Source organism: Halichoeres trimaculatus, unplaced genomic scaffold (assembly GCF_033239565.1).
Source record: "Halichoeres trimaculatus isolate MK-OKI-2021-1 unplaced genomic scaffold, fHalTri1.1 fHalTri1_scaffold_4, whole genome shotgun sequence".
NCBI lineage: Eukaryota > Metazoa > Chordata > Actinopteri > Labriformes > Labridae > Halichoeres > Halichoeres trimaculatus.
Window position 1 is genome coordinate 19,510,191 of NW_027437182.1, and position 26,422 is coordinate 19,536,612.

The window sequence follows — 26,422 nt, forward strand, 5'->3', positions numbered from 1 at the left end:
TCCTCTTTCTTCTTTCAGACTGGAGTGGGAGGGAGTGGGTGGGAAACCCCCTGAAGTCAGCTCAAACTGCAGTTTTGCAGCTTTCCCCCCTAAATCAAATCATAAACCACGAAGAATATGTTCACCATCTTTACTGACAAGTAGTTCAGTTCATCTTTCATCATTCACCGGACACATTTACGGGAAGGGTTACAACCATCACACTTTACTGACAGTGTGAGGTTTGTGTAGGCTAGGTAATGAAGGTCTGACGTATGGTGGGATTTCACAGCATTGTGCGTAAAGTCTCCACATGACGCTTAATCCAGTCTCGGTACAACTTTTCAAGAGTGTGTCCAAACTTTTCAAGCTTTGTCCTCCATTCATTTAGGGAAAGAGACATGGTGAGTACAAATATTCAGCCAAAATGTAAGATAATGGGGTCAGTCTGCTCTGGAAGCACGTTGTAACCCTGGATTTCTAAAAGTGTAATCAAATAAAGTTATTATTTTTTATAATTTATGATCCAGTCTTTGACCACTTCAGACTCATAAGGCCACAAGTGTCACACATTAAAGGTCCCATATTATGCTCCTGCAAAGCAGTTTAATGTGGATCATTGATGTCTTCATGAAATGGTAGTGACATGTTTTGGTCCAAAAAGCCAATAAATCAAGCACAGCAGCATTGTTTCCAGGCTCTCATAGCCCCTCTGTTCAGAACGGTCTGATTTAGTGGGCGTGGCCTTCATATGTAAATGAGCCACCACTGATACCGCCCCTCTCTTCCGCGTCACTGAGAGCGGTGCCACAAGCTCTGAGTGCACAATGTTTAAAAAACCGTGAAGCTCGTTTACTGCAACATTACAGACTAAAACAACAGGCTAACAGCAGCTAAAGTTAGCATCCTGAAGCTAACACAGAGACAGGGGGACATTGAGGAAAAGCTCTTACATCTGCTCCACAGCACACAGCATTTAAAATACTCACATTTCCAGGGTCTGAGGTTTGTTGGTGGATGGTTGGTAATGCGCCTGGATTCAGGATCAGTCTATTCGCTAGCCCTCTGCTGTACTGTCCAAAGCTGGAAAAGCAGTCGGCCGTGAAGTGACTAGCACACACATTCACAGTTTTACTGAGTGTAGCTGGCACTTCACCTTGATAAATTAACTCTAGACACTTAGTCTTGTCTTCTTCAGAGATGGGAAGCTTGTGCATGGAACTATGTGGCTGTATACAGCCAAAAACAGAGCAGTGATGGCTTTTCAATTTTGGCATTCTCCTCCCCACTGCTGGAGAGAAATCAAAAAAGGGAATCACTGACGTCGGCAAATTCCCATAATCCAAACAGCTCTTTTTAGGTCAGAATTTTACATTCACAAGCACTACTAAGTACAGGTTTTGTCATTAAATGTTACATTTTGTGGGCGGGGGGGAAAGCCAAGGACCCACAAATTTCACTAAAAGACTCAATAAAGTGATTTTTGCATAATATGGGACCTTTAATATTAAAGTCTGGATTATTCAGTCAGTTAATAAAAGGAGAGTTTGCAACATGAGGTGCTTTTCCACCAGAAGGCCCAGGAACTTCGGGTTCCTGGTGAAACATTCCCTGGAACTAAACAGTTACTGCTGCTAATTTGTTTGTGCTTTAACCACAGGATGAAGACCTGGGTAGATTATTTAAATCAGAGAAGGCACCACCTTGGCCAGACACATTTGGAGATAAAAATAAAGGTACTTGCACTACACTGCCAGACCAGTGGGGAGCTGCAGGTTAATGATGAAAACTAACCAGCAAAAATCATACAATAAATTAGACGCATGGGCCAGGAACATGATGAGGAACATGGCGGGTAGATTGTTGTAATCTTTATATCTTCTAAACTCCTCAGTTGTAGAAAAATTCACCCCCTGCCCTGACAAAAGGGAGTTGAGCTTTACGGTCAAACATAGTGAAAACATAATTTTCTCAAAAAATTGTTTATGACAGCGTTACTAACTTTATTCAGTGTGCCTCTGTTATAATTGTTTTCAAATAAAAATGTTTTCCTTTCTTTTTTTTTAATCTTGAAAAAGTGAACCACATAATATTGCAGGTTGTATAACATCAGAACCATCACGAGATTTTGTTGCAGTTTTTTTCTTATTTGGTCCTTTTCAGAATTTTTTTGTTCATTGTTATGATGAGTACAACAGCACCCACAAACCTCTGTTCTCTATTCACACAACTTTTAAATGTCTCTGTTTATCTTAATGTATTTTTCTTTACACACCCACATTATTTTCGCTGAAAAATATTTATCTTTCTTATGGCACCAAAAAACTGTCCCAAAACTCAGATGAATTAATCCAGTATTTTCCTGGGATTACCAGGAATAAAGCCTCTTTTTTCTGTCTCTTTTGCACCAAAGCACCCTGCAGAGATGAAGTGGGTGACAGTGTTACACCTGCATTACACATGTTTACCTTTGGGTGGCAGCATTGTACCATCATATTGTCTGTTTCCTGTTCAAGCGCTGCTGCTTTTTCTCCACTTCACAGGACTCCTCTTCAATTCCATCAAAGTGTGTGAACCACAAACTTAAAAAAAGTGAATTTCAAACATATTTTAATTTAATGTTGTTTCTATTTTGGTCTCACTTTGTTCTTCTTTCAGATGGTGTCTATTTTTAGTTCATTATTAATGAAATCAGCTTCTGATTTGTGGCTGAGGGCGTCTTCTCATCATTCTAAGCGTGCTGATGTTTCTGCAGCTCTCACTTTGATGCATCAAGAAACACACAGTGAACAGAATAACACAAAGTGTGGAAATTACTGTTATATTCTTCTTTTTCTCGGTTCAGCCTGTTCCCCTCCTCAAACATATCCTGTCACATTTAGTTTGAAAGCATCACGATCTTGTTAGGCGAGCGTTTCATTAAGGCATCAATTCTCAGTGTGAGGGGTGACAGGAAGTGCAGAAAGCCAAACCCATGTGATCACATTATTCACTGGCGTTATTTTAATAACTCATCTTGATATCTTCTCAAAAATTAATGAGTTTGAAATAGCCACAGAAATGAGCCTCTGTGCAGTGACAGCCGTCTTGAATAAAACAAACACAATCCTAAAGAAAGTGATTATTGTGCAGCCTCCACTGAGCCAGGCTGCGCTCATCACAGGAACAATGTCTGCACGTTCTTCATCACATAATGGCTCTGCCTCATTCTGTCGCTTTAAACGTGGGGACATAAATAAGCCTTTGGAGATCATTCGGAGACGAGCAGGGAATTAAAAATAATCGTCTTGTGTTGTGAAATCAGGGGCAACAATGGAAGTCAGCAACAGTTTAATCACTGAAAATCAGATGCTTCATTTCCTGTGTGGATTCCAGTAAATAAACCCCTCCCAGAGGAGAGTCCACTCTGGAGCAGAGACCACTACAGCAGGAGTTGATGTTTATCTACACATGAACAGTATTTACTTTCACAACAGCACACACACGTCTTTGACAGTGACAATCTAATCACCTCTGACTGTGTGCACGTTGCATAGTGAGATGTAGGGGTGTCACGATCCTTCTCTTCTCAATTTACATTGAATATAAGCACATGTTACAGCACTGAGGGCGTTTAATGTGTTCACACACCAATTTTATACCATTATTCTCATGATTACAGTATTCAAGATGTGATGCTGCGGGCCATGGAAACAGCACATTCCTAACGGATATCCTCATTCCTTCTTAAATACTGCATTCCCTGATTAAGGCATGTGGGTTATGACTTCATTATTCAGGGTTAAAGGAGCCTTATTTTGAGATTTGTAATTTTCAGTGCCACATCCTCCTCCTTGTTTGCATGAGGATGATATAACAGTGTGTACTGCTGCATGTTTAAACTGTGGAATATTTCCATACAGCTTAGTAGGCATGTTTTTTTTTGCCTATGTAGAGTAAAAACAGACTTCAGATGCATGTAAACTCGACCATAAGAAAGAAATTTTTTACTCAACAAAGTGAATGCAAAGACTCAGATTAATGCCAGGTCCTAGGTGTGTTGTGTATTGACTTGTTTTTGCTGCCTTTGTTATTTTGATTTGAAAAATGCTTAGGTTGCGCAGAGAGAGAAAAAAAAAAATCCTTTGCAAGCAAAAGTGATCCTTGTGAAATTGTGCTTTAAAAAGGCTGTTAAAGGGGGGGTCCCCAGGAATTTCCGTTACTTGTTCGTAAACACGACATTCAAATTGGCCTCCTCGGATCAGTGCCAGCTACAGCGCACACCCACTGCTGAGACTACATGAACACACTCACTAGCCTAGCAACCACCTGCGGCATCGCGTTTATATCATTGACTGTAATGAAAAAAATCGACGTCTGCTTGCTCGGCTCAAAGTGAAGTCTACACAAAAACTGCTCCCCCTGGTGGCTGGCTGCAGTATAGGTTAAAAAATCCGGCTTTCCAGCCATTCAAGATGGGCTGTGGTCAAACTGTAAAAAATTAATACACCTCGTAGAAGTGTTTCTCACGTCTGATTGTTGTGGTGATTTGAAGATATCACTTGGCTATCTTGTATTCAAGTCCTCTTTTTTCTGAAAAGTTTCATTTTCATTAGTTATACGAGGTTAAAAACGAAGCTTTACGTCACATTTATCTATAATTGACAGCTGCCATTCTTGTGTTTTTTTTTCGGGGATTGTAAAATATGTTGGGAGGTAGAGTCAAGAAGTGGTTAGACTCTCGAAAGAAAAAAAAATATTATTTTTGTCACCCAGCTCCACTCAGATTTTCCCAGAATCCCTCATCGCCTCCACTGCGCAGACTTTGGCTGCAAACTGCTACAATGGTAGTGCCTGTAATGGGGGTATTTTGGCTTCAAAACTGTACAATGATAAATGGCGGAGCCACACTGTCCACGCTATATACAGTCTATGGTTTATATGTGGGAGAGACTCGGGAGCTGTGCACCTGACTTGGCATGTTAGCACACGCTAACTGCAGGAATCCGACACATACCTGCTCTGTAGAAAGCCAACTTGCATCAATCTCCATCCCGTGCTGCTCTCCAAGTTCTCCAAAGTGAGTGAAAGTTGAGCCAAGCTTCATCCTTGTTTAGTAAAAAGCTTTATCTGTTTGGTGTTCATGTCACTTTGGTTGTGTTTTTTCTTTCTCTGTGCTATGTCTACTATGGTGGCGGCTCAGGATAGCTTCTATCACTCACTTATCAACACACTAAGTCACTCGTTTACTGGGCTCGCTGTGATTGGCTGATGTAACCACACTTACTCTCCGCCCAGAAATGTCCCAAAACAACCAAAACATCAAAATACAGGCAGAGGAGAGGGGGTTGAGGCAGCCACAGACACTGACACGCATGTCTTGGCCCAGAAGAAGACACTTATTCAGGATTAAAAGTTACAGTAAAAGTAAAAGTAAAAGTTGGCATTTTATTGTTTGTGGACAATCCTGCAGACCCTACCTTTAATGTTATTCTGATTCTTTCAGAGTGTCAGAAAAGGTTGATCTCGACCAAGAAGTTTTAGTTGTAGTCGATGCTCGTTGTCCAGCAGACAGACTTCATGTGGCCAACAAAGCTACAACAACCCAGACTTGTGCCACAAACTCAGAAATGTGCTGTAAATTTAACATTAAACATTAACAACAACAACAAAAGTCCAGAACAAATGCAACAACAGAAATGTTTTCTAATGAAGAACGGCAACACAAGTGGATTGCCATACATCATGTCTAAGCAGTAAAACAGCCTCCTGACACTTACTAAGGCTGCAGCTCTGGTTTATGTTTGCTGTAATAATGTTTTAATTCTTTACTATCTGGATGTGAATAAGCACAGATGACAGATGTCATCATAGCATGGTATGACTGATAAGTGTAGATAAGGTTGTATGTAGGCTGTGTCTGGTTAAACTGACACATTACTGCTTGAACAGAGCTCTGAGAAACCAGCACAGACATGTGGACGTTAACCTGCACAAGACCTGCATAGCATGGAACATCCCTGACAGGCATTGCAAATGTAAAGACACAAACACAACAAACACATGCAGAAATATGCTGCAAAATGAGAATTAAGAAGACTGGTCCTGGCCTGCTCACTGAAACAATTTTATGATTTACAGGACAGAGAAGGGTGGACAAGGGCTGTATCTCAAATTGCGTACTTTTGTACTCAGATTTACTATTTTGAGTGTGTATGTGTTTTCACACCGAGCTACAACCTCCAGTCTAAAAATATGAGGCAATGCAGAAGTGCGAAAATCTGGAGTTTGTCAAGTGTCCACTTGAGGCTGGCTCTGGATGTACTCTGGGAACCACACACACACACCAAGCCAAAAAAAGGCATTTTCACAGCAGAAATTAACCTATTTACAGCCTGGTACAAAAATGACTGCTGGGGCTTAAATGGCCGGGCAGTCTAGGTCGCACCTCATGAGGTTCACCTTCGAGCGGGTGGCCCAGGTTTGAGTCCAGCCTGTGGCCTGTTAGTGCATGTCACTCCCCACTCTTGCCCCCTCTCCTAGTCTATCCACTGTCCTCTCCTATCTCATTAAAGGCATGAAAAGCCCCCAAATAACTTCACAACAAAAAAAAAGACTTCTGTCTGAAGGGCTGATTTTTCTAATAGTACACACTTCACTAATGCAACAGTTTAGAAGGTATTAAGACCATGAGGTCACTCAATCAGAGGCAAAGCTCAGCTGATTGACAGGCGGGCTTCCTATAGCTGTTAGTGTGGGGGCTCAAAGCCCAGGCCATTTCCAATATGGCCCCTGTCGATGATTTGCTTTAAAAATCTGTTTCAGAAACAGAGGGATGACATCACAGAGACTAGGTCCAACTATTTTACAGCCAATGATTTACACTGACAGTATGGAAAAACACAGAGCACTTTGATTTCTCAGCTGATGCACTCAAAACAGTCATAAAGTTGAGTGGGGGGAATGCTGGACCCTCTCACCATCAGTGATGGCTATCTTGGCTACGCAGCAGAAGTAGCAGTATTTGATTTGAGACAACACAACCCTGTGAGATTTCATGCACTGTCCTAGTAAGTACAGAGTGTACACAGTGTACTTCATGTCAGTGTACTTACAGAAGTATCCAGTTTGAGACACAGCCACTCTCTCATCTGAGGAATAATGGTGCGCTTCATTTACATCCGAACTGGAAAGTGGGGAGTGGGAATGATGTCATTTCCGAGTTAAAAATGTTCCAGTTGCAAAGTTAGCAAAACTTGCCACAACAGCAACATTTCTGTATATAAACTTCAAATAATGATATGTATACGGCTGATTAAGTGAAACAAACACTATTTGGAAATGGTAAAGTAAATGGAATATAACAGGAGCTTAATTACTGTTTACACCTGTGGGCAGCCTTCTTTGTTTGTAAACTTGAGGGTGGTGTGGATCCACTGACTTCCCAGTAGGAGTTTCCAACCTCAGGGGTGTTCCACTCAAAACTCATAAATTCCAACTTCCGAGTACAAATGTAAAGCACCATTGATTCAATTTTTTGTTGAGTTTATATGAAAGGAAAAAAAAAACAGTTCATGTCAGTAATAAAGGGTGTCATTGGACGCCCCCTACAGGCCTGGAGACCTTATTGTTTTCCTTTTGCATGTGTTTCCTGTGTTTTTGCTTGCTTATATTTACTGTGTATGCAGTATTTTCACTTCTTGCAGCTTTTTTAGAGTGATTTTCAGTTGCTGCAATCATTTTGGACTTGTGCAACTTAATGAGGTTGCATCACTTCTGAGAGTGCAGCATCAATGTCATTTGTTGTGGAGATCACTCAGACTGTTACAGATTAGACTTGTGTGTCACTGTGCAGACCTGACAAAGCATCAACTTTTGCTTTGTACAAACCACAGTATAACTCCAGCATCATTTTGACTCATGTATGTGATCCTGGTTCATTCAGCTGTCGTGAGCCTGATCTCGGTACAGACAGGAAAAAGCTGGTTAAGAGCTGAGCTGAGTCTGACAGGTCATCAAACTCTGCACCGCTGAGTCTGGAGTTGATGGAGCAGCAGCGGCGAAGTTAATCAAGAAACAGTTCCTGTGGAAGTCAGGGGAGAACCCAAACTGTGTGAGCCTGTGGGTTATTGTACACGCGGCGACCAGTTTGCCAATATGTCTGGAAGGATGGATTGTGGGTAAAAAGAATGTCTTGCTTTTAGTCTGAGCAGAAAACTAGACAATCAGGTCTCAGTGCTGCAACGGTGCTCAGAGGGAAACAGGAGGATTTTACAGCTCTGCATGTTTCTACACAGCTTTGACTCTGTAAGTGTCTGCTAAGGGGCACCCGCAGGCTAAAGCTAAGCTAAGCTAAGCTTTGTCATCCTTTAACTTTTCTTTGTCTCCCTTTTGGAAGTGAACAGTCACATAAAGACAGCTTCTTTAAACCAGTTTATGGTAAAGAGTCAGAATGGTGACACCCCTGACGATGAGCGGATGATGAAGACTACAGAATATAAAGAACACACTCAGACCGGCTCTGTGAACACATGGCAGTGTAGACCTACAGTACTGTACTGTATGTTGAAAACTATCCAATTTCAAATTTTCATTTAATTTCCAGGGATTTCCAGTGAGCATGCTTATATTAAACTATCAATATTAAATATCACAACTCTGGTCAATATTTCATGAGGCCTATTTTCTAACAATGCAGCTTTCAGGGCTCAGAATCAATATTTAAAAAAGTTAATTTTTCATAACTTTAGCTTTGAAAGCCCCAGTGCATTATTAATGTCAGCTACATGAGCAGTGTGAGAAGTGACAGATTCCATATGCATTTCTATAAAGACAGTGGAGGTGAAAACTATACGCTGTGCACTGATTCAAACACAAATCTTCGCTCTACAGTCGAACTCCTGGATCCTCCCTGCAGGTGGGGGGAACATGAAGATTTCTGTCAGAGGCTGTGTGTTTATCCACCCTGCTGTGTTTAAAATCCATCACTGTCAACAGCCTGCTCCTCTCTCCAACTTTTCCTCTATTGCAGACTAGAAATCCCATCTCTGTTGTTTTTTTTCGTTGTCCTCCTTTTGTTTATGAGTCTCATCCAGAGCAGCCTCTGCTGTCTCTCCTGCCTGTGTCCCTCCCCCCTCTCCCCCCTCCTGCTTCTTCTTCTCCTTCTCCCTCTCTCGGATGATCTCCACCAGCCGCTGAAACTTCTGGTTTAGCTCCTCCATCCCTCCCACCACTCTCCCCTCATCTTTCTCTCCATCGCTCTCCAGCGAGCTCAGTGACTCAGCTCGTGAATCACGGCCCTCGAACTCGTAAGTCTGCAGTGAGTCATATGGCGGCTGCGACAGGTCAAAGGTGACCTGATCTAGACGGATGTTCAGGAGGTCTTCCATCCGCAGAGGCTGCGGGTTGGCCGCCTCTCCTCTCGCAGGCTCCGCCCCGCACGCCCAGCCTCTGCTGTTCCCAAACAGCCCCCTGGATAAGGACAAAGGCTGCGAGGTCAAATCCTTCCCCTGGAGTTTGCACATGTTCAGTAGCTGCACCCCCGCAGGGAACAACCCGCCGCCGCTCGTCCCGTTCAAACACGTCCCTCTGCTGTTTGGATTCAGCGAGCCCACAATGCTGTACGTGTCTCCTGGCAGGTAAACAGAGGGGTTTACAGAGCCCGTTTGACCCCCGTTCGAATAATTTCGCTCTGAAACGGAGGGAATAGAAGAGTCAGTGTCAATGTCATCTAATGTGCAGCTGGTGGCTCCAGTGCTGATCTGGGTCTGCGATGACCCTGGCCGGCCTTCGTGCTGGTTTGACGAGGAGCTGGTGTGACTTTGGCATGAAGACTCATTTGGGTCACAGTGGGACAGATCTGCAGAGGCACTGGCCGGTGTCGCCTCTGTTTCTGTCGGGTTTTTCTGTGAAAGAGAAAACAAGAGCAGAGGTTTCAGATGACTCAGAGAGAAAAACAGGGACAAGCTCATGTACGCAAAGAGAGGCCAAAACCATTTACAACTTTAATCACCTGAGAAACTGCCTCAAAAACCAATGGACTGACTACCTCTCTGGATTTTTGGGTGAGATTTCTGGGATAAGATTAAGTTTTCAGATGGTAAAAACTTTTCTGGGGGGGTTAAAACAAGGGAGGTAACGCCAACATCAGCTCATGAACCTTTGTTGTACATAATCTTGAAAGGCTAACTCATAGCATGGCTACATTGGACATGTACTAGTCGGAGGGAGGATGTGCTGTGAAGTTCAACAGTTAGCTAGCAACGTTTTCTAGGCATATTGTGCAAAAGACTTAAAGTTTAACAGGATTTGAAAAAAAAAAAAAAACACTTTAGTCCTGCTTTAATGTTATACTCCCTTTCAGCAGACTGTCTGCTACAATTTGGCGTTAGCTGCAGGTTTGTATGATAATTTGTTACCTGACAGTGTTAAAAATTATCATGACCCAGTTCATATTTCATATTCCAGATGTTAGTATCCAGAATATTTACAGGATCAGGATCATACTTTTGCATCTGTCAGAAATTATCCTGACCTTGCCTGGTATTGTTTTGCAAAGCAATCCGACCATTCATCGTGGAGTTATATACACATATGGTGAAACCGGCCCTATCTCTCAATGATAAAGAATCCTTTAAAAAAAAATCCTGGATCCAGACAGTGACACGGATCACCTCCAAAATGAAATCATTTCTTCCTTATCCCATTTCAAACATTTCCTGAAAATTTCATCAAGATCCGTTTGGTACTTTTTGAGTTATGTTGTTCACAGACAGACAGACAGACAGACAGACAGACAAAACCCCCCCAAAAACATAACCTCTTTGGCGGAGGTAAAAAAGAAGTTAAAGGGTAGAGTCTGCAGGATTTTCTTTAAAAACTAAAATGTCAACTTTTACAGGAATAGTCCTGCTCAATCATCTCCTATTGGGCCTCTATACATGTGTGTCAGTGTCTGTGTCTGCCTCACCCCCTCTTTTGCCTGTGTGTTGATGTCTTTGTTGTATTCAGATGTTTCTGGAGACTATGCATGGTTACATCAGCCAATCACAGCGTGCCCAGTGCACAAGCGACTATGCATGTTGATTAGAGACAATAAGATATGGTCATCAGTAATCAATGGAATAAGCTATCTCAAAAACACAACCAAAGTGGAGCAAAATGCCAAACAGATAACGCTTTTTCCTAAAAGAGGGTGAAGCTTGGCTCGACTTTCGGGCACTTGGAGAGCAACATTAGATAAAGAATGACGTGAGTTGGCTTTTTGCTAACCAGGTATGTGTCAAATACCCATGATTAGCTTGTGCTAATATTCTGTTAAAGCCTGAAATGTAACAACAACCCAATAAATAAAGCCTGACATGTAATAACTGACCCAAAATGTCACAAATTGTTACTGCTGCTGGCACCAAGTGAAGGAGGAAGGGCCCAGTTTGAATTTGTGTATATTAACAAGTAATGAAAATTCCTGCAGACCCTACCTTTAAGTTTAAATGTTCGACATCAAAACATGGTAAAAGTTTTAGGTAACGCTTTCTATTAAGGTCCTGTAAAAAGCATTAATAAGACCTTTGTAAGCACTTATAAGATGCTTATTAACATTATTATTTGTTTATAAGACTATATAACTGCTTAATAAGTGTTTAATAAGGTCATTGTAATAGTTAATACAAGACAACTTAATCTATAAGGCTTATGGAACCTAACCCTAACCCTAACCCTCTTTGTTTTTTGTCTTCTGCTTTTGTTGCTCATGAGCCCTACCCCAGCCCTTCCCCTAAACCTAACCTGTGGGGCCTCACGCCTAACCCTTAAAATGAGTTATATAGTCTTATAAACAAATAATAATGTGAATAAGCATCGTATGAGTACATACAAAGGTCTTATTAATGCTTATTACAGGATCTTAATATAAAGTGAAACCAAGTTTTAAATTGCAAGGTGAAGGTGTGAGATTTCAGGCCCCTAGCTCAAAAAGTCATGAAAGAATTCAGTGGGACCAACATGAGCTTTGCACAATTTATAACATCACAAGTTGGTGTAACTCTTTAATAGGGCAAACAAAGGAAAAAATTTTTTTAGCTCATGGCAGCAGTGATGGAGGCTTCTAGAATGCCTGTGTGGCCTTAAAAGGAGGAAATGAGAAATGAGGGTTTCTAAACATTTGCCTGACATAAGAATTGGGTGTTGGTGAGGTTTCAGAGGGACTTAATAAAATCTAAATATGAGCAGAATAACCCCTCTTTAAGTTGTTAAACTACTAAATCCTAATGATGACCCAGCTGATGAAGCATTTTCCATTTCACTTATGTTTTCCATACTTTTCATAGTTTTACTTCACTGCAGGACAAATTTCCCTGCAGGGAAAATGAAACTCAAACTAAGCACTGAGCTCCTTTATTTGGCACAGGGCTGTTAAACTTTTCCTCTGAGTTTGTGTTTTATGGGGGAGCAAACATCTTTAGACAGCAGGAGACTAAGTGTGAGATAAAGCTTTGAAGGAGCCACCAGCTGATAAGCAAAACAAATGCTGATAATAATATTGGGTCTGAAAACCCCACGGCACCTCTCTATCTGACACAAAAACAACAAGACAATCAGACTGAAGTGAGCTAAGATTTAAAAGCTCCTTCAGGTAAACGATGGGACACAAATCCACATTTATCACTTTATTTAAGCCAGTCCACATGCCTCTATTTTAATGATCACTAAATGTACCTCGCTGTGACCTGGTCACAGTATGAGTCACTGTTTCTGTTTGTGTAGCTAGACTGAGTATTTGGGTTACATTAGGAAAAATGAGATTTTAAAACTTGAAGCTTTAAATCTATTAGAAAGCCTCAATTTTGGTTGAAATCTTCAAACACACTAATATTCTCCAACAGCAGAGGCACTGGGAGGCCCTGCTTGTTCACACACAGATGAAGCTCCACATACACACACAGAGCTGTTCTGCTGTGCTACACTTCACCACCTTCTTTCCTCTGTAAACATATCCTTCCTTGAAGTGACAGTAGCCGTGTAAGAGCCTTATGGTCAGCCTGAATGTCATTATAAAGGGGGAGACCAGAGGAGCACATTGCTTTAAAACAAGTTATACTTTGGATTTCACAAGTAACTGAATGTTGCAGAGCATATCAGCAGTCATACTGTAGGTGTCAGGTTTCTGAATAGATAATGTGAAAAAACTAAGACTGTTATGAAGAAAGGCAGGGAGGCAGCTTGAGCACGCTGCTGTTGAGTTCAAGTGCACAACATGATCCCGATCCTCATCTGAGAGTTGACGACTACCTGAAAGATTAGACATCGCTTGATACTATGGCTTCTGTCTCAATCACAACATATAAATATGGCAAATAATTTCTCATAAATTTAGGAGTTTTTTTTCTCATAAAGGTTAGATTTTTGCTCTTACACCTTTTGTTATTGGTGATGCTTCGTCTTTTTTATTGAAGCTTCAAATGATTTACTCCTTAATGTGGCTCTAATCCACCATCATACAATTCAACCACCTCATGTTTGGGAAAAAATAACTAAAAATTTTAGGATCAAGAAAGTGAAACTTGTGCATGGTTTACAGAATAGTAGATCTTTGAGATGTCTCACTCTGCAAATGAATTTGTAAAAACAGAAAGCTTAAATAAAAAATCTAAAATTACATGAATCAAAAATGTATTTTTTTAACATACACATGTATAACTATGCATGGATGGGTTCACAAACTGTTGACAAAAATAGTCATACCACTGCTGGATTTATGCCCATACTTATGATATCTGTATGGTACGAACAGCTGTTTTTTAAATCCCATCTGTCTGTTAATGGTATTGATTTGCATTGTACATACTTCCTCATATCGCAATCTTCATATTTGTTATGGCCCCAGCTGTGTAGATTGTTGTGTGGATGCTTGTGTGAGTATGCGTGAGTTTGTGTGTGTGTGACCAATAGGAAGCTGACAGTTGGCCGGCCCAAGCTTCAAAAGAGTGGCTGGAGCTTCAGTTGGTGGTGATTGGATTTAGCGTGAACTGTCGCCCCAACTTTGTCTGAGCTCTGCGTTCAATTTAGGAGTGCATAAGTCGACTTTGGGGCTTTTATTTGAAGAGCCATCTTTGTTTTGTTATCAGTTTTGTTTTTGTGTTGTTCACTTACTCATATTTGAGGAGTCTTTGTAAAAATGTATCCCATTATTATTTCATTAGTCATCTATTTAGCTTAGCACTTGGTTTGTGTTCCCTCCTTTTTGCCCCTCTAAGAGCTGTTGGACGTAACAATATTCATTTCTTCTATCTCTGTATGTTGGAGCATCCGTAACACCTAAATTTCCCTCCAGTAGATCAATAAAGTACTTTTGGTGATTAATTTAATTTATTTTTGATCTGATTCAAACCTTTGTCTCAGATCTTCAACTAAGTTAACTTTAAAATCTAAATTTTTAAATGTACAACATTTTTCGTTGGACAGTAAAAAGTTTTCTTCACATGAACACCAAGTCTCTCTAATGAATATTTAATGAGGGCTATTTTCCGAGGAAATTATTTTATTCACTGCTCATATAATCTTTACTTTATGGTCTCTCTTTGCCTCAGTATAAAAGTTTTAAACACCATAACCTGACCTTGGCCTGGTCCTGCGTCTCTTTAGTGTCGGCTGTACTCGCTTCACTGCCTTCATGTCTGTCTGTGATTTTGTTCTTCCCCAGCATGTGCTCAGCTTCATAACAACCAGTGCTGATCTCCGGAGAGCCCAGCAAAGGATCAAAGGTGTTCTGGTTCTGGATCACAAGGGAGCTGCCCACATGACCTCCAGTGAGCCTGTGGGTCAGCTGTGTTAGCTGCACTCCCGCCTCCAGAGGCCCGACTGGATAATCTCTGAGAACAGGCAGCGTGTGGAGGCCGTAACAAAGGCGCCCGTAGAGGGGAGCAGAGCCTGGACGCTGCTGAGGGCTCAGGCCGGGACGCGGGTTACGACTCCAGCTGTACGTCCGAGCTCGGGGAGGATTCTGGGGGGTGTACCATCTGTGCCAAGAGATAAACGTCAGAGAAACACACACACACAGTGTAGCCACAGTCACAGGGATACGGTTTGTTTTTATTTTTGGGAACTGCTCACATGTTTCTGTTGTGCATGTGCTGCATCCGCTGCATGCTCTGCAGCGCCGTGATGTCGAAAGCAGCGGTGTCCGCTTCCCCTCCCCCCTCATCATCATAGGAGATGATGTTCTCCCTGACATCATCATCCTCGAAGGGGGAGTGGGAGTCTCGCTTCTGATGGCGCAATGACAGTGAGAGTGCACACACCACTAAAGGGCATAGAGCAGACACACACACACTTCAGCGAAGAAGGAAACCTGACACAACAAGTCAGCATCTTTTAAAAAATCTCAAACATCAGATTTTCAGCACATAGCTTTGGAGGACCGGCAAAACCTACCGAGTAGAGTGGTGACACATGCCAGCATGGCGAGTAAGGTGACCAGACTAAAAATGAGAGACGCAGAGGACGACGGCATTGGGAGACAAACCATGTGTCTCTCCCATCGCCTGTCCCTCTGCTTCCCCCGGTCCTCTGTCTGCATGCCCCCCCTCAGACACGGACAAATGGTCACAGTGACCGTGCCAGTGTTGGTCAGACCTGAGGCCCCGTCGCGAAGCACAACTGGCACATAGAGGGTGAGTAAGGATGAGGAGAAGCCAGGGAGGGGCTCCAAGGCTGACTGCAGAACCAGGCTGGCTGTCACACCTGATAACAACAGAACAGAAACACACATCAAACACGGTCACTGCACAAACAGCCTGCACCACTTTTTTTGGCTTCTGTCGTGTTTCTGGATTGTGTGTGAAAGAGGAAAGCAGAGCCAAGCCGCGCAACCTCCAGATTCCCTGATGGAGAGGTTTAGGGCAGAGCTGGACTCTGGAGGGATGCTGAAGTGAACCGGGCCATCCTGACCTCCTTGGTCCTTATCGACAGCTCGCAGGACCTGGACGACCTACACCACACAAACCAGAGCAGAATAACATTTTATAGCCAGGTCTCATACTTTTGACAACTTTTATGTCTGTGTTCCTACAGTCTCTGTAAACAGTGCTTCTAATAGACAAAATACATGTGTAATATCAGTCATTAGCCTCATTACGGATCCACAAAAATACATGTTCAGAACTATTTGAAAAGCTGATTTTGCTCTTTAAAGAGCTGCTTTAGACCCCAGAGCTGTTGCAGATCAGGTTTTGATTGACATCTGTTTCATTTGGGGAACGTCTTCCCTTTTTTTGATTGACACTTCTCTTGTTTTTAATTGACAGCCCCCGCTTGTTCTCAAAGCTCTGTTAGTAATGCTTAAAGCTGGCTCTGTTAGAGCCAGAGGAAAATAAATCATCGACTGCCAGCATTAGAAATATAGACAGAACTTCATTAACATCCACGCTTGACAATAACATCCTCCACCGTGACAATAATCCTTTATGGGCAATACCAGCTCTGATTGGAAGAGACTGAGTGTCTTCATTTATCAATGTCTCAGCACAACCTCCCTGAATTCATACTTAACATCATGATCATTTACATCAAATTAATTTTTAGTTTTAATTTGAATTAAATCCAACCTCTACTATTTTTAGATTTCATACCTTCATATACATTAGACCTAAAATTAGATAAAAGACCATGACATGTCAGGTTTTCATTGATTTTTAAATAAAAATATCTAGACAGTGTGGAGACTTCCTCAGTGCCTGACCCAGTTTTATTCACCATCCCCACACATTTATTACTATCTTAGTGCACTATAGTAACATCACTCTTTTATGCAGATGACACTGTCCTCTATTCTTCTCATACCCACTGAGCAAAAAGACGCTCACAGGACGTTGGTAGGATTTAAGACCAACTGCTTGATCCTCATGCACATACCAACTACAGTAGTTGGCGCTATTGCAACCCAGCTGATTTTTTTGAAGCCAAAAAAGAAGAAGAGGGAGCTGAATGGAGGAAAGTTTGGTCAGATGGATGCGTTGGGTTGTGTCCATGTGTTTCTGCCTGTCCATGTAGGACATCAATACGGTAAGTGTTTGCCACTTAATAGAAGAAAAACTACTTAATTCTAGAACAAAGTTTAATGCACATGTAACATGATCAGACGTCTAATGTTTAGTTGGGTAGATTACATTATAGCTGCTTCTCTTAATCTCTACAGCTATGATTAAGCTCACCTTAAAACACAACTTCAGTTTAATGGTACAGTGATCTAAAGGTAAATTTAATTTTTAAACCTCTTAAAATATCCACAGTTTTTTTATTCACAGCTATTAAGATGGTGTTGTTGCTAACTGAAGGGATTTTGATGGAATCGCTGCTTCAGGTACCTTCAGTATGATTCCACACACTGCCACCCACTGGCCTGTTGTTGTAAATGTGTATGTAGTCAATAGGACTTTTTTTTATTGTCCCCTGGAACCCGGAATCTCTATTATCAAACATGTTAAATATTTAGGTTTCCAGGCCGGACTGCCTCTGACTGAATACATCCAATAATAAATGAGAGGAGCAGACTAGGAAGAGTCATCAACCGGATGGTAGAGCTCATGAGCATGACACTGAATGTAAACAAAACTGTGCCCAGAGCCAAGAGGAAAGGCGTCACTTGCCCTCTAGTGTTTGTTAATCATCTGGGGTCATGTTTGATCATGGGAGGTTCTGTGAGATCTCGTGTCTGTGGAATTGTTGCCCCAAACATTCAAGCATTTGGTTGAGCTTTTGCCATGCTAAAAAATCTGACTGAACATCCTTTAGGATCTAAAAGTTGTCTGATGTGTGGGCAGGTATACAATAAACATCAGGTTATTACTGAACAATAAAGTTGTTCAAACTCCCAAGTATTAATTTCAGGTTTGAAGAAAAATATGAAAGATGAACTGTCCATGAAACTGAATGTCATAAATAGCTGCCTCCAGTTCAACTAATGCTAATAATCAGACTTTGATGTACAAGTTTTCAATACTGGATATTCTTGGTTCTCTGTACTTTTTTTCAATCAAATCTTCCTGTCAGTTTCAGACTGTGGCTGTTTTCCAAACCGCCTACTACACTAGCAGTGCCTACTATTATGGCTGAAATTCAGTATGTAGTAGTTAGTATGCGAAAACTTGCAAAATCTGCAGTATACTAAAAATCCTCGGATGTCCTACTGATCCAGGAAAATTTCTCAGTATGCAACAGACCAGTCTACTTGGCATAATGCTTCGAACAATGCACTGCGCTAACGCTGTTTTGTCTATGCGAGTGGCAGGTTTTGGTGAATTACTGCCATCTACTGGAATGAGTCATCAATATAACTACAACACAACAACACTAACGTTAGACTGTCCGTGAGATAGAAGTGAAGTGAAAGAAACACCCTTAAATCTTGTCACTTTCAGTCGTAAAAGAGGTGTTTACTTTTACAAATTCATAAAAGCCCATATAAACCACTATTTCACTTTTTAAACCATACGTGGATTATATAGAAGTGTTTTTTTTCCATCAGCTGTGAAAAATAAAAATCCCTTTCAGATTTATTTCCAGTAAACAACCTAACTTTTGGTGCAAGATTAGAAATCAAGTATGATGATTCTGTATGATATGATTAACAAAATAACTAAAGGGTCGAGATCTGCCCATAGATTGTTTTGAACATTTATAATAAAGGCAAAAAAAAAAAAGAATACCATCTGTAACTCCACTTCTGAAACTAGAGACTAGAGTAGTATACTACAAAACAGGCCCAACAGAACAGTCATACTACATACAAGCAAAAGCAGTAGGTAGTATGTAGTGCCTACTACATACTACAGTCACATGTAGTATGTAGTAGGCGGTTTGGAAAACAGTCATTGTGTTTCTTCAAAAACCTAAATATACAATTAAAAACTGATTCTTTCCTCTCTAATACAACATGTGATGGTGTTTGTTAAAAAAACATAGTTATTTGAAATTATTTACTTGAAAAACATCCCATTGCATATTCTTAGAAGTAACATTTAAATACACGGCTTCGTTATTTAAGAATTAAAGCATGAAAGGGTTAAATCTGATGGTAAACTAACATTGTAGAAAGAATTCAGTGTTAGGAATAATTGTGGATTTTGTGGATGAGAAACAGGCTCTAGCAGGCTCTAGGGCTCATGTGTTTTAGTTGATCTTCTAAGCAAGAAAAGAATTTGTTGAACGGCTTCTTCTCCCTCTGTTGGATTATTAAAACAGATGGACAATCTCAGCTGTTTGGACGTAACGACCACTCAACACTGAGACTCGTCTCTCGTGATGGTTATGGGACACATGGCTGTTCTACTGCACCAAAAAGCTGGCCGTCCTGGTTTATCAGCTCGGAGGGATCAGCACTTATATTTATTTATTTATAAAGCTCTTACACAAAAGCTCGTCTCCCCCCATCTCTCAGCCCTGCTTTCATGAAATGTAGGTAACCATGGTACACCATCGCAGAACACCCTGCAGGTTCCAAGACTTCACACAGAGAAAGTCCACTTCTGTTTCTGTGACCTAAATACGTGAAATTCACTTCCAGAAAAACTGAAGAGGACACACTTCACACCACTGAGACAGTCCCAAGACTCTTGATTATTTAATTTATTGTTTTATCTGTGCTGTTGTTAATTAATGAGCATTAACATTATAAGTATACTAATTTAAAAACAATGTTCTTAATTAAATTTCACTTCTTTACTCAACAAGACCTCACTTCTAAACCATCAGATCTCTCTCTACTTTTCTTTCCAAAATTTTTGGAAAAGCTATTTTCCAGCTGACTTTCTAAGACAATTACAATATTTGTCTACAATCACTTAAAGAATGGGATAGTAGGATTAAAGGACTAATGTGCCAGCAGGACCTGGAAAAACTGGTCCACATGCTTCTCCTTAGGAGACTTGAAAACTGTAACAGTGTCTTTAAAAAGTCCTCACTAATACCAAGAAAGTGAATCATATCAGTCCAGGTCTGTACGCTGGCTCCCTGTCAGTAAGGGGATAGATTTTAAAACAGCTCTGCTGGTTTACAAAGCAATGAATGGATTAGGGCCAAAAACGTATAAGTGATCTTCTAATTCAGTACCATTAAGACCACTCAGGTCATCTGGAACAGGTCTGCTTTCAGTCCCAAGAGGCAGATGCAAACATTGAGAAGTAACATTCAGTTTATATTAAGGGTTGGAGAAAAAAATCAATTTACAAGCGTATCTGACTTTTTTTGTTTTATAATATTTGTATCAACATTCTTTGTTAATTTTTCTTCTTCTTCTTCTTCTTGATATAATAATAATAATAATAATAATAATAATAATAATAATAATAATAATAATAATAATAATAATAATAATAATAATAATAATTATTATTATTATTATTATTATTATTATTATTATTATTATTATTATCATTATTATTATTATTATTGGGGTTGGGAAAAAAAGAGACCACTTTTGCTTTTGCTTCTCTCTGACTCACATGTGATGTGCATTTTCGGAGAAAACAGTGCTCCAGATATGGTCTCTAGACATCATCATCATCATTCAGCTTTTTAATGGTTTAGTGTTAAAAAGCAAACTAGAAATCGCAAAAATCACAACTATCGAAGAATCACAATTTAAACTCAGTCGGCACCCCAAAAAACGTAAAAGAATCGAATCAGGAGAAAAGCACATCATCCCAGTCCTGGTTTTTATGCTCTAAATATCTGAAACCAACTCCTAGAGCAGTGGTTCCCAACTTTTTCTAACTCAGGACCTAATTTTAGGTCTCAAAAATTTACGTGGCCCACCTCCGGCCCCTGTAATATGGAGGCCATGCAATGCGTTCTCAGAGAACTTTTTTTTTATTGCAGACTTAACATAAAGGTCTGAACTGGATACTGAAATGTGGGCCTGTTGCAAAGTGATCCAACCAATAACAATAAAAGTTCCTACCTCTCATTTGCTTGTCACAAGTCTAAAACTTGAAGGAAAAATCTGAGATTCAACATTCAAAACATTGTTCATTTTATAATTCTATTTCTGTAAAACAACCTTCACAACAATCATACTGTTTTGGAAATGATTTGGAGGCCCACTTTGAATACCTCCATGGCCCACCAGGAGGGCACTGTTCTTGAGAAAACCAAGCCGGCTAAAACCTCACCAGGTTGAAGACTCACCCTTCTACAGCTGCCTTTTATAAGAATAATGTAACAAATCATTTTAATATCTTTCTTACTGCACAACTCTACCTTGTGACTTTCATACTTGTATCTTGAAATCTGTTCTAACTTCCTATTTTGCTATTTAATTTAATTAATTAATTTTTTTTCATTCTTAGTTTATTTTTAATTGTTTTCTTTTAATATCTTTCGTTGACCTTACAACGTATATTTATATCACCGTAAAACACCTTGAATTGCCTGCTGCTGAAATATGCTGTATAAATAAACTTGCCTTGGCCTTCACAAAAGTGAAGCGGACCAATCTGTTCAGTCAGTCTTTAATGGTTAGCGTTGCTCTATCACCAGTAAGTGTTTGATGGAACATATAATGTGCAACATAAGGTGAAAAGGCTTAAATGTTCCAAAACAAAGCAGAAACAGACCTGACCGGGGGCGCTGGAGTCACATACAGACGTTGTGTATTCCCTGTCCAGCTCTGGAGCGTTGTCGTTTTGGTCCATCGTCTCTATTGCAACCACAACCCTCGACACAAGGTTTGGATTGTCTGAGAGGAAAGGAATCAGACATGAAATGTTGAAACCGTCGCTGAATTTCCATCATTTCTTCCTCGTAACTTTTAATTCTGAACTCCAGGCGGTGCTTTTGGTGACAAATGACTCTTGTAAGCTCGGCAGCTCATTGCGCCCAGGGGCCAGAGGGGGCTGACATACCCCTCTGTGTGGCGATGACTGTGATATTATGCCACTGCTCCTGTTCACGGTCCAGCTCCATCACCGTGCTGATAAAGCCCGTGTCAGAGGCAATGCGGAACAGAGCCTCGGGGTCTGACTGAGGATCGATGGAGTACCTGAGATACACGAGCAGAAACGACAAAGAAAGAAAAGGAGAGGAAGGAGATAGTGAAGAGCGCCCTGAGAGGGCGGCTAAATGAGTGAATGACTGCGGGATGAACCACCTGATGTTGCTGCTTTGTCCTGTGTCAGGGTCCACAGCAGAGACCCGGCCAACAGAGCAAACAGGAGGGCAGTTCTCCGACACGTCCAGATGGTACCGAGCCTGGGAGAATCGAGGCGGCTCATCAGCATTAAGTACCATGACCCGGACTGTCGCCTGGTCCTTAAAGGGGCCGTTCCTCAGGTACCGGGGGTCAACTAAAGGGTTGTTAACTTCCACAGCAAAAGTGTAAGAATTACGGGTCTCATAATCCAGCAGCTGTTGAGTGAAGAACAAAGCAATGTCAACCAGCAGCATAGACTTCATTTCAGGTCACACATACTGTTCTCTACGGCTAAGGCTGTAAACATGTGGTCACAGTTATCAGTGTAATCACAGTAATATCTATAAACTCAATGTGCTGCCAGTTCAAGAACTCTCATTGCAGGCCTGGAGAAACTGAGTCATTCATTCTTTTTATTAGTGTTACTATTGTTTTTTTGAATTAGAAACAAAGAATGAATAAATTTTAATTTGTAAATCCTAACCAGAGCTTCACTTTTGCTGGTGAGGACTTCAGGAGGAGCTGTGAGCAACATTGGATTTGATTTAATGTTTCAAATTAAAACCTTCTTCACTGTTGATGTATCTCTTTAGAGAAAAACCAGAACAGCTTTACACTGAAAATGAACAGAATTCTCCAAACACAGCAGGTCATGAGGCTGGGAGCTGAGCTGCCACTAATGTCACAGCTTCTAACTCTTAGTGTTGGAATTGTTAAGTTTATATATATTTAATTGTTGTTTTACAAAAAAGAGCTGACTTGTTTTATTACAAAATAATACTCATAATGTTAACTGCAAAACTAAATTTACTTCCGGGTGCTGTGCAAAAGTTCTTTTCAATTTGAGAGGCCCAATATGATTTAAGAGGCATTTGCAAGTTTCCCCCAAAAAATGGTTTGTTTTTAAATGTCTTTCTTGTGTAAAACAATACACTATGTATAAAGACTGAATCAATCTTACCTACCACTACAACTACATTTTCTTAATGCTAACAGTGAATTATCTGCCGAGGTTTTAAAGGGGCTGTGAGGAATATCTGGAACAGCTAGTGTTTTTCTTGGATAAAGGCTCCATTCACCATGAACACTTGAGGCCACTGTTGTGAAGATGTGACTCTTACTAAGACTCGCATTTGTTTTGAAGCAAACAAATGGAGATCAGATATTCTTTTTTTTTTTTTTTAGACCCTCAAGTTTGAACAGACCACTGCAGAATTACTGCTGCATGTGGGTTGTAGCTCGTGCTCTATCACTCTCCTGTTGAGCTTTGTTCTGCTATGACGTTCTTTTTGCCACTTCAGCACCAACATCCACCACCATTACTACAAAATAAACTCAAGATATCCTTTCAGCAGAGAAATGAACAGCTCTTGCTGTTGGCTGCTAAACTTTGCCAATGGCGTGGTGTTGTCATAGGGAATCAATCCTGTCTGACCTGATCAGGAAGCTGAGAAATAGCATTCGAAAATAGCATCATTAGGCGCTGATAATCTCAATTTAAGTTGCAGATTATGATCAGGCATATAGAAGTGACACTGTTTTAAGAGCACTGTTTCCACCAAGCAGTCCGGTTTGGATCAGTACAGTTTGGATCAGTACAGTTTGGATCAATAAAGCCTGATCCTGTTTGCGTTTCCATGAACCAGCTGTGCCCCCTCTTGGTAGCTGGCGTATAAGCCAGATTCTGATAGTTGCATCAGTTATGTAATCGCAAGATGCTACAGCAGCTTGTCACAGTGTACCCCACAAATAAATCCAACAAAGAAGAGAAACGCGACACAGTTAACGAAGAGCAATGATGGAAGACATCCAGATGGTGTCATATGGTAAGTGACAATTCTTTTGACCAATCAATGGACTGCAGTGTTCTAGATCCACCTTCTGGGGTTGGATCAGTATGTATGGCACCCAAACACAAGGGTGCCAAAAAGTGGGACGGCATGGGTCGGTAACTTGGGGACCTGGGATTAGTCAATGGAACCGCCACAGAATGCACGCCGTACTGAGACTAACCAACCTGAACCACTTGGTGGAAACGAAGGCTTTAGAAAGTCGTCACAGTCCCTTTGAAAAAAGTAAAAACCTACTCAGTGTCTGTGTTTAGCAGACTAAGGATGTCTGGTGAGGGGGCTGCAAGCTGAGCTGCAAGTAATATCCATATTCATGTCACATTTAATTTCTTAAACTTCTTTATCTTTGTAGGAGTCAACTTCATCCTCACTTTTATTTTTGGTTCAGCTCTTCTCTGTCTTACAGAAAACCTCCACTCCCGTCACCAGCTGCTAAAACTGTGCTCCGCAGTTACAGGTAGGTGTGTACTCCTACATGTCCTTGAAGTCCAAGCACAAGAGCTGCAGACTAACAGGTTGTTTCTGTTTCTTTCTGCTGTGTTATACTCTCAGGCATCTTTCAAATCAGAGAAAAAAATGTCTAAAAGTTTATGATTGTTGATGCTATTTAATTATCTGGCCCTAAAATATGCTCTGTAGCTCTCTCTTCACATAATAACTCACATACAATATTCTACTTTGGAATTATTTCAATTTCCAAATATTTTGGCGGTGAACCTTCAGCCTTGTCTTTTCTCACCCTCTGCGACGGTTTAATTTATTATTTCACTGAGCAATAATTATCTTTGAATGACACAATGCTGTTAAACCCTTCAAGTTGAAAAGACAAACTCATGCTGGCTGCCTCGAACATGGCCTTCTCACATCAAATGGGCTACAATTTTTCACCAGCCTCTCATTAGCTCATTGTTGCTCATTAATTGCTCGTGCAGAGCCTTGGGAGTGTGAACCTGTCAGCAGCAGAATGTGTTTCAGCGGAGCGACAAAGTGTTTAAATGACCAAATCAAATTAATTTGCGAACTGAGACCAAAGCAAATTTGCTTCATTATGTGGCCATTAAAGTAAATCCAGCTCCATGTAGCTGTCTGAAAACATTTGTTAATTTTTCTCCTCATCACTCACCTTGTTGAGCACAATCACAGCTTCTTGGTCTCTGCTGGTAATATTGAATGTCTCTGCCTCCTCTGTGTCTAGGATGGTAAACTCCAGCTGCGCATTTTCTCCCAGATCGGGATCAGTGGCGGTGAGGCGGCCCACCTCCACACCTGGTGCTGCCAGCTCCGACACAGAGAATGACCACGCACCTGCAGAGAAGATAACAGTGAATATAATGGCTGTGAGCACGGGCTCTGAATGTGGATGAGGTGCAGCGGCAGCAGCAGGATGGTTTCTGGCACAGTTTTGTGTCATTTTGTGGCTTTTATTTACACATTGCATGACCTACTTTGAAGGATTGGTTCTCATCCTGTATTCACATGCTTGTATGCACCCACAGGAAACCACCATCATTTCTTGGTTTCAAAATTCAAAAACCCATTTTCAGATTTCAACCGGCAGTCATTTCCCTCCAATATCACGCTCAAATGCAGGTCATATGTGCCTGGGAAAATATATGTATGAATACATCTCTTGAAAATAAATAAGTTACTTTAAATATTAAACTGTCACGAGTGGTTAAAAGTCAGGGGAGACATCTGATGGTATTGAGGGGTTGAAAATTTTTTAATCTCTTTGTAAAGTAGGCTATATCACAAGCGCTAGTACTACTCACATAAAATTGACCTTTTCCTCCCTCCTCATCTTCTAATTTCTTATTAAACTCTTCCTCTCTTCACTGTGTTTAGAGGTTAGGGGTGGCTAAGGGAAGTGTAGGTAGTGTCAGCGTTGTCACTACCTGGAGCTTGCAGGTATGGAGCCCGGGTCTGTTGAACATGGCCATACCTACCGGTCTGGGTTGTTAATTAGGGTGCTCTTAGGATGGGTATAATGATATAATATGTATACAATGGCTGGTAAGAGCTAAGAGCTGGTATGGAAATGGGGTTGCTCTGGGATCTCAGAGCTAACTGTGAAGCCTCTCAGAGGTGTTGTGGGCCTACGTTAACAAAATGCTAGTGGCAGGAGGTGCCTTTTGGTAATACGAGTGATATTCTGGCTCTTGCTGCCCATCTGTGCTCAGGCTTTGGTTTTAGGACTTGAGGCAGTAGGTGACTTATTAGTACAGGTAGTATAAGGATAGGTTTCTTTATGGAGTGCTCTTCTAGAGTGAAGTATGTTTTTGTTCTAAATATCTATATGACGGCTTTCTTCTCCTGCTATAAAAGGGAATGCTAATGTTAGCTAGCTGACACAAGCATAGGCTACGCCTGCTAGCGTCATTTTAAGCAAGCAACAATGCTACCTTTATGTTATTTTTGTGGGATCAGG

The 26,422-nt window shown here is 41.0% G+C and overlaps 1 protein-coding gene across 1 annotated transcript in view; it reads right to left on the reverse strand.

Moving 5' to 3' along the window:
- Window positions 1-1,983: 1,983 nt before the first annotated feature.
- cdh24a (cadherin 24, type 2a) overlaps window positions 1,984-26,422 on the reverse strand; it is a 90,058-nt gene continuing 65,619 nt past the window's right edge. The window contains exons 6-14 of the mRNA XM_074668926.1: window positions 25,118-25,299; window positions 22,103-22,359; window positions 21,858-21,994; window positions 21,570-21,691; window positions 15,829-15,946; window positions 15,391-15,699; window positions 15,070-15,259; window positions 14,576-14,975; window positions 1,984-9,863 (exon numbers count right to left, since the gene is read on the reverse strand). Of these exons, the coding sequence (XP_074525027.1) occupies window positions 8,991-9,863; window positions 14,576-14,975; window positions 15,070-15,259; window positions 15,391-15,699; window positions 15,829-15,946; window positions 21,570-21,691; window positions 21,858-21,994; window positions 22,103-22,359; window positions 25,118-25,299 (2,588 nt within the window). The 3' untranslated portion in view covers window positions 1,984-8,990. The remainder of the gene's footprint in view (window positions 9,864-14,575; window positions 14,976-15,069; window positions 15,260-15,390; window positions 15,700-15,828; window positions 15,947-21,569; window positions 21,692-21,857; window positions 21,995-22,102; window positions 22,360-25,117; window positions 25,300-26,422) is intronic.